We start from the raw sequence: 9293 nt of genomic DNA, 5'->3' as shown, positions 1-9293 counted from the left end.
GGCCTGTTTTCTTACAGAGCTGACTCATGTATTGGCCATGTGATAACCTTAATCGCAGGTTTAGTCTATTTCTTATAAGCATGAGCAACTAAACTCTCATGTTTCTCATTGACAGTCAAGGTTTCAGGATTCAGATTAGGGGAATACCGGTGGGAAGGGTTACGTTCGGATGAATGCAGGCATTGGAGACAGATCGTGTTTATTCAACCGTATTTGGCCTCTCATGTTGATGAGGTTATTCCTCATGCATTAGTGAGGTATTTGGGAAATCTGGCTCAGGTTCTGTCGACCATAGCTCCTTCCTGAAAAATCCTTGAATGTGGAACAATCAGCAAGAGACAGGATATAACAGTTAAACTGGTGCAAAGTGCATCGTGAGCCCTGTGTGAACTCCTATCAGGTTCTCATTCAGCACCTCTGTAATTTGACCCATGTGAAGGAAGGAGGCACTTATCTTCATGAGGTTAACCTGCACTCCTGAACCCCAGTCCACGCTGGCTATTCCTACACTCCTGCCACAAGACCTTGGCTTTGTACTTTAAGAACATGAGTAAGAATTAAAAGCACTGTAAACTGTAAGGTACAAACATTGAATAGAAACAGCAACAGCTACATTTGATAGTTGTATAATTATGGGAAACGTGAGCTAACGTCTTCTCTGGTTGGATCACCATTGAACTGTCTTTTCAAGTGACAAAAAAGATGTTGCCATTTCATATGACAATGATGCAACAAATTTTAAAGAAGTGTGAATGTTAATTTCGCCAACACACAGCTCGTATTCGTTACATTATTTATTCCAAGCTTCAATGGCAATAAAGTAGTTAAGATAAACTATCATGAAGAGCACATAAGACTTTCTGCTCACCAGAGCTCTTTTCTTTGATCTGTCGACTAAAAGTGAGTCACTTGAGGACAAAATGTTATGTGCCACAACTGATACGCAGATGGCCGTGAGCTTTGCTGGAGCCATCGCTCATAGCTCACTCACAGGTTAGCATGCCAACCAAGACAGAGAAAACTGTCACTGTACACCAGTCATTTTGGCAAAGCATCCTGCTAGTCTAAAGTCTAAATGCTCCATGTGGCAGAAATTACAATATTTTTGGGAATCAGAATAACAGGAAGATTAAATTCAAATTATGCTAAACGTCCTTTGCTGGAAGCTTTTGTGTTTGTATGTTGAAAGTAAGAGCGATGCTTCCTACAGCATGCTGGCTACTGTGTATGGCAAATGTATTTTATCATGACATGTGCTATATATTGAAGACGTAAATGGATTTTAGATATGCAGGCTGGATAGGCATCACTCTCGCTGAGATGTGTGTAGTTGCTGCTAGTTGTCAATTAAATAAATAAATAGCTTGTGTATGCTACATGTTAGTTCTGCATGTACCTTTAAGAAAAACCTGCACATTGTAGCAAGCGGACAAAACATGCAGAAGAAAACAGGATAAAAAAATCACTTATCCAGCCAATATATCAGCAACTTCTTGATGAATTGGTACAAAACAGGACACAGTCATGGCAGGGTAATTGCCTGACCTTTCATCTGGTCACATCATCAGGTCAATATGCAAATTTTTCCAATACTTTAATCTGAATACGTGCGTCTCTAATTAGCCTATGTTGCTAATTGGCTAATGTTAGAGTGCTAAAATGAAAACTATTGTTAAGCTATGATAATGCTAATATCAACATATTTTCATGAGGTCCATTGTAGAGATGGATAAGATTTCATCTTAATGTATTAGTGATTGTAGAATCTCAGTTATTTTGTGCACATGCCTGTAACGTTAATTGCTTGAAACAACCTCATGACCTGTCATCAGATATTTTGAGACAGGAAGCAAAACCAGAAGTCAACAAGGAGCACTGAAGGTACTGACAATAAAAACATGAGCTTCGCCACACAATGTATATTTGTTGTACTGCAGCATCACAAATTGATGCTATGGCAGTAAAAGTGCACCTGGAGGGGACATTGTCTCTACTTTGTCTGTTTATGAGGCAAACTGGAGACTAGGAGATCATTACCTGCAGCACCCAGAAACACTGAGCAGAGGAAGTGAGCCTCTGTTTTCCTCCTTTGACTCCGTTGTTGTTTCCTGCAACAAGGCATTTATCTGCCTGTTTTTCTCTGTTACAGCTAATCAGTTATCAACAGATGAGGGAGGAGAGCTTTATTTTGGGATGTTCTCGGGACGTCAGTTTCAGTGTGTGGAGCTCATCTGTTTTTAGTCTGAATCCAGTGCATCAGCTCGTTATTGTAAATATCGTGTCTTTGTCAGTTTGCATGAAGATGAGTGAGAATCAGCTTGGAGAAGAATTATAAAGTCAGCTGCTTACACTGACAACCTGCCAGCTGCCGGTTTTGCCAAAAACACAGAATATATATGCAGAGAAAAATCAGCCTGAGACTCCTCAAGATCTGTGTGCTTTTGAACACATTGCTGTGATTTGCAGATCAGAAATGTCTTTTTGTGATGAACATTTTGTCTGTTTCAGACATAGACACAAAACTATGGCTGCGTGCTATTCATAATCACACCTGTGTTTATTAGGGGGCGATAGGGGGCCAAGGTTGTCATTATTTTATTTGCTTAGGCAATCTGTGGACACAGAATGTCACACGAATGCATATATTCAGATTTTATATACAACAATGCGGTCACTCAACTCCAGCCTCCTTAGCCTGCACTGCATTGTGTAAGACGGCATGAAGAAGGGAGGAAGAAATATTTTGTGTTTTTTGCATGGATGTGGTGAAATGAATAAATGGAAATTAGATCATTCATAATCAGTGACTTGAATCTGTTTTTGTTTTTTTTTTTTATGGCCAATGAGAGGCCAAGTCTTTGTTATTGTGATTCATAGCAGACTTGTTAATTTTGTGGTGTGCAGTCTGATTGACTGTGCTGACAACTAGCTGGTTAATTTTGAGGTCAGAGCGAATGTAGAGTGTTAAAAAAATAAATGAGTAAACAAAATGTGTATGAATCATTTTACATCACCAGTCAAATCGGGTGTGAATTTTATTTTTATGTATGCAAATGAAAGATTTGGCCCCTGAAATGTTCTTGGCAGTCACATTTACATAGCCTGACTGAAAATAGTTGTGAACAGCTGGATAAGTACATAAAAAAAAAAAAAAAAAAACTGTTATCACAGAGACAAAGTTGCTTGATGGGTTTTTACATTTGCACCTCCGGCAGCATCAAAATGATGAAGCCTGCTTTCTGTTGCTTTGAGGTTTTCAGTTTTGGTTAATTACTCTCACAATGAGCAGAAACGCTTTGACTGTCAGTGAAGGGTGGTCAGTGCTGTGGAGTGGACTGAATGACAGCCAATCCTGTTGGAAAGTTACCTTCTTGTGCAGACTCAGAGGGGTAAAATGCGCCTTTTTGTTCATGCAGAATTCAGGAAATGTTCAGAAATACTTGGTGTGTTGTGGAGATAAGACAGCTACAGTGCCGGTGTTAATCCGGTTTATTTTCTTGCTTTGTGCCGTTTCTTTGTTCGAGCGCATCACCTGCTAAGAGGAGCTTTGGGAATTCAAATCAGATTTTTTATTTTTTATTTTTCCCTGAGTTTGCACCACCACAGCAGTCTGTCTGCTTCCTGTGCGAATCATGGGTTGGGCAGATGGAGCTATATGGAAACACGTGACAGCGGCTTCATAAGTGTAAAGACGGAGCTGGGAGGCAGTCCGCATCCACAGAGCCGCACAGGAGGAGCGCACTCCGACAGCGACCTGACAACTTCTGTCCCAGATAGACTTTAAAAAGAAAACTGTTATTGATGACAAACATGGTGGTCCTGTTTTAACACATGCACGCTGCTGGTGTGTGTTTTTATGTAAAATCTGTGTCGGCTGGATGATGCGCCCCTGACTTGGATTAACGCGCGGAGACACGGACGATTCTGCGCAGTCGGGGGGCAAAAAGAATTATGTAAGGTAAAGAAGCACTTTTACTCTTTATAACGTTTCATTCCGCTTCCATGTTTCGTGTTTTCCCGCTTGTGATAGTTCTTTGAATGCTTTTAAGCGTCTCAGCCTTTTTTGCGCATTTCTGATGGTGTTTCCTGCGGAGGAAAAACCCCAAAATGAAACACTGTGTGTAAGGTCATTGGACTTTTTCTATATACCAATGTTGAAATAATTCTGAATGTTTTACAAATGCATAAAATCATGCATCTGAACAAATTAGTCCCTATAGTAGCAGTTTTCCATCTGTTAGATATATTTATGATTACAGTATAATATTCCAGTATCATTACTGAGCTTTCATCTTCTATTTGTTTCTGTTTTTGCACTCCGGTGTTCCAGTCAATGCATCTGTAAGTGAACCGCCTGTCCCTCCTCTTTTGTTACCAAACCTAGCAGAAATAGAGATTCTGTTAATTTAAGCCTTGCTTTGTTTTTTTGCTTTTTAGTTCTTATATGGAGCTTTCCTGTTTTGTTTTTGAAAATTAGAATACTCGATGAAAAATTTCACGTTGATAAACAGGTTTCGTTATACTTGCATGGTAGAGTATTTGGTATCCAGCTCTTGAAGAGCAGATGTGGATAAAGACCAATTCAGGATTTCAGGAAAATGTGTAAAAGAGAAAGAGTAAAAGTGCAAGCTATTAAAGAATTGTGCTTATTAAATATATTTGAATGTAATCCAATATATTTGATGCCTTAGAGGAGTCTTGTATTATAGTGTCCTGCTTGAAATATAGCAGGAAATCTCTTTGGATAATTTGCATTGGATTCTTTCTTTACGGTTTTTCAGGTAAAAAAAAAATGTCTGAAATGTTTTTCATCAATTTGTAGGTTGTCCAGGCGTCTTAGACTGCAGTATTATCCTCAGACACAGCCATGAAATCTGTGCTGGACGGTGTGGCGGACACCACCTTCCGGACTATTACATCTGGTTTGCAGTATCTGGGCTCCAACAATGCTAACTATGATGACCCCACCAATGATGTAGACTTCAAGGGCAGCTTCTCCCTGCAGAAGCCCTTGTCTGCTTTCCGCAGCAACTCCTTCGCAAACAAAGTACCTGCAGAGGATGAGCTTGTCCTCAAGAGCATCCCCTTCTTCCCCACCAATGCCACAGACTTGTTTGGCAATAGGAGCACATTCAAAGATGACACTGGCAATATAAAATGTGGGGAGAACTTTATGGACATGGAGTGTTTCATGATCCTGACTCCCAGCCAGCAGCTGGCTGTGGCTGTGATGTCTCTGACTTTGGGCACTTTCACGGTGCTGGAGAACCTGGTGGTGCTGTGTGTCATCCTGCAGTCCCGCACCCTCCGCTGCCGGCCATCCTACCACTTCATTGGCAGTCTGGCAGTCGCTGACCTGCTGGGCAGTGTCATCTTTGTCTACAGCTTTCTGGACTTCCATGTTTTCCACAGGAAGGACAGTCCTAATGTGTTCCTCTTCAAGTTGGGTGGTGTCACGGCATCGTTCACGGCATCTGTGGGGAGCCTTTTCCTCACAGCTATTGACCGGTACATCTCCATACACCGGCCTCTTGCATACAGACGCATTGTGACACGGACCAAGGCTGTCATAGCCTTTTGCATGATGTGGACAATTTCCATCATCATCGCAGTGCTACCTCTGCTGGGCTGGAACTGTAAACGTCTCAACTCTGTTTGTTCAGACATATTCCCTCTGATTGACGAGAACTACTTAATGTTCTGGATTGGTGTAACCACTGTGCTGGTTCTTTTCATCATCTACGCTTACATATACATCCTGTGGAAAGCACACCATCATGCAGTGCGCATGCTGAGCCGGGCGTCTCAGAAGAGTCTTGTTGTTTACTCAGCAGATGGCACCAAAGTGCAGACCACTCGCCCAGAGCAGACACGCATGGACATCCGTCTGGCCAAGACCCTGGTGCTCATCCTGGTGGTGCTGGTGATCTGCTGGGGTCCACTGCTCTCCATCATGGTGTATGACCTCTTCTGGAGGATGGACAATGAGATCAAGACTATATTTGCATTCTGCAGCATGCTCTGTCTGCTCAACTCCACCGTCAACCCAATCATTTACGCTTTGAGGAGCAAGGACCTGCGGCATGCCTTCCTCAGCTCCTGCCATGCCTGCAGGGGCAGTGCTCAGCAGTTGGACAATAGCCTGGAGTCAGACTGCCAGAACAGAAATACCCACATTTCTGCCAACAGGGCTGCAGAGAGCTGCGTGAAGACCACTGTGAAAATAGCCAAAGTAACAATGTCTGTGTCAACTGAAACGTCTGCGGAAGCCGTCTAACTGGTCATCACAGAGGAAACTGTAAATGTCATCCTCCCCAAACAATGCCATTCAACACAATAAAGCAGAAGGTAGATAATGCAAAAAAAAAAAAAAAAATCTCTCCTGAAAGTATTGACTTACTTCCTCTCATAAATGCTTTAGTGGTTGCATTAATTTATGTTTGTATGTGAGTACATAGTGTGCCAAAGTGCCAAACAGTATTGCAAGGTCATAGAAAGGACTCATGATTTGAAGCGATTATCAAAGACCATCCAAGGTCTGGTGTTTACCATAGACTTAATGATATCCAATTAGTGAAGGCATATTATATTTTTTTACTGTGAATTAAGGTTTTGAAAACAATATATCTTCATTTATGGGATAAGGGGCTACTGACATTTTTCAATTAGAGATGTTTTATTGTGTCATTTAGACTTTAACATGTGTCTTGCACCATAAATATAATAAATCCTCGCGCCTTGACTTTCTACAGGCTTAATGTACATGTTACATAGAGACATTTCTATAAGCAATTAATGGAGGAAAAAAAAGCTCAAATGACTCTGATTGTTTATTACCCAAATCGTCGTTCAACGTGTCACTTTTGTACTTCTGACAACACTCGGTGAGTGGCAAACGTGTGAAGAGATATTCAGAAAGGAGTGAATCATGCTTGAGGAAAAAAAAAAAATCAGAAATTAAAGTGTCATCAGATATAGGTAAATGGATTTGCAGCTTATGAGTATGTGAAAACTGAAATGGCATTATCTGTGGCAGAATGACGATTGTCCCTTTTGTCCATTTCTCTTCTCACTAGCTGTTAGACCTAGACCTATTAGAGTAACGTGTCTGTGTCCAAACGTGTACCTTACAATTGTACAGTGTTCTCTTGCAAAATAAAATGTTGAAATCAACTTGTTCCGCTACTCAGCCAACAAAACAACTGTAACAACAAGCTTTTTGCCAACGTTCATCTAAACAGAATTTGAACACAGTGTGCTGGTCACTACTGGAGCAAATTGAAGTAATTTCCAACTATGGCTGCTTTTAGTGAATGTATACTCTTACTGAATTCAGCCGTATGCGTGTGTGTGTGTGTGTGTGTGTGTGTGATACCTTGTGACTTGGTGATCTATTTCCAAACCCCACGTCTTTTGATCATTGCAGTGAGTTGTTTTAGTGCTACTGTTGCAGCGGGGCATCATTGCAGAAAACAAAAGAGACCCATGCACAGGCTGAGTGAAGTACTTTTGGCGTGACTCTAAATAGAAAATATGTCTGCTGATAATTTTACTTATCTGAACAAAGTCACAAGGGTCTTTTCAGCGTCTGGTAACCCAGATGGATGTTTGTCTGTGGGCATTGTGTGGAGAATTGACAACTGACCTTGAAAAAAAAAAAAATTATCTGAGAAGATGTGATTTTTCTAAAAGGTGTAGTAGTATTTTAAATCTAGAAATCTCACAGCACAATTGTTCTGTAATCATTTATCTTGGTGTTAAGTTATCCAGACAGCTGTTTATCAGTATGCTTCGCTTCCTCTTGTATTATTGAGTATTGAAGATCAAAATGTCAACTGTTCAGTGGCTTTTGCAAAGTGGTGGCATAATGAGGAATCTATGACTTAAAAATCAAAATCAGTTCAGTGTTTTTAGTATTGCTGTTATCAAATTTTGAATAAAGTCACAGCTGATTGTCATTTTGCCTGCAGTTATTTCATTGATTATGTGATGGCGGGGAAGGAAGAGGGCAACAACACTTTTTTTTTTTCTTCCTTGATTCAGCAATCACTGATTTCAAAGCAACAGGCACCAGTAAAGCCTGCAGTGACTGATGGAAACCCGTGAATAATGTTTCAGTGCCCCCTAGTGGAAGACATAAGATGGAGGGAGGTTATTTCCACACACGGACCTTTGCTTTGTCAGTATTCATTTGGTTTCATTTTGTCACCTTGAAAGTGGCAAAAGATTACATGGCTGCCACGCCATCCTTTGATTGCAATATCTGCTCTGCTCGCTTCATCCCCTGATCCATGTGGATTAGGGTATTACAACATCTGTTCATTTATCTACAGAGTAGTCTATTGTACAGAGGCAGATTTACTCTTATCTCCTGTGAAAGGCTGCAGTTAGGATTGAAAACAAATATACATAAGTAGGGTTGAGATTTGAGCAGATAGAAAAAACCTACTAATTGATTAGTCAGTATTTTTGTAAGTTTAAATAAATTTTTAAGAAAAAATATAGCAAGGATGACCTCCTTCAACTTCACCATAAATTATAGAATCGTAAATTATTTATTGGACTGTTTGTCAAAAGAAACACCCAATTTGAAGAAAAATTATGATGCATTTTTCACCATTTTCTGACATTTTACAAAACACAATGATTAACATACAAAATAATCAACAGATTATCCAATAATGAAAATAACAATAGCTGTAGCAAAAGATGTTTCCTTCAGCATGAAGCATTTATGGTTTAAGTGTAAATACTTTGACACTTAACAAGTGGTAACATTACCAATGCTCCCCTAGTTTCAAACTGTGTGTGCTCATAAAAGGGTGGTTAGGAAAGTGGTAAAGATTCTCAGACTACTGGCTGTGTGTGTGTGCAGAGAAATCTCAAATCAAAAACCACTATTAAGAAAAATATAATCAACAGAGAACATGTGTACTCATAATTTACTTTGATCTGTAGCATAATATGTTTTACTTGATAAAACCCAATCACATAAATCTCTGTTTCGGCCAACTTAATTCCTTTCCTACAATTTGAACATCTCATGATCTTTTTCCGAACTAAAATATGACTTCATTCAGAAAAAGGGTGTGTGATCCTGTTCTCATTCAACATTAGAAAATATTGAATAACTCCTATACTGCTATATTGGCATTTTAGTAAAGTAATCGATTTTAATCCAAAGTGTAAATATCATGTTGAGTATTTCTTAGAAATCCTCTTCCTGTCGTTTAAATGTTTAAGTGAAAGCGAAACTTGTTCTGTGTTCGGTTGATGTTTTTATACAAAACATT

The 9293-nt window shown here is 39.8% G+C and overlaps 1 protein-coding gene across 3 annotated transcripts; it reads left to right on the top strand.

The window, feature by feature from the left end:
• Positions 1 to 3603: 3603 nt before the first annotated feature.
• On the top strand, positions 3604 to 6388 carry cnr1 (cannabinoid receptor 1). 3 transcript variants are annotated; one of them, XM_029496412.1, is made up of 2 exons: positions 3604 to 3953; positions 4823 to 6388. In XM_029496412.1, exon 2 carries the CDS (start codon positions 4868 to 4870, stop codon positions 6275 to 6277), a length of 1410 nt encoding a protein of 469 aa, XP_029352272.1. In that variant the 5' UTR covers positions 3604 to 3953; positions 4823 to 4867; the 3' UTR covers positions 6278 to 6388. The 3 variants fall into 3 exon arrangements, with proteins under 3 accessions (XP_029352272.1, XP_029352271.1, XP_029352273.1); XM_029496411.1 differs by having other exon boundaries at positions 3604 to 3958; XM_029496413.1 differs by lacking the exon at positions 3604 to 3953 and having other exon boundaries at positions 4868 to 4929; positions 5029 to 6388.
• Positions 6389 to 9293: the final 2905 nt, after the last annotated feature.

The sequence above is a fragment of the Echeneis naucrates genome, chromosome 24 (assembly GCF_900963305.1).
Source record: "Echeneis naucrates chromosome 24, fEcheNa1.1, whole genome shotgun sequence".
Taxonomy (NCBI): Eukaryota; Metazoa; Chordata; class Actinopteri; order Carangiformes; family Echeneidae; genus Echeneis; species Echeneis naucrates.
This window is presented reverse-complemented; position numbering and strand designations above follow the sequence as displayed.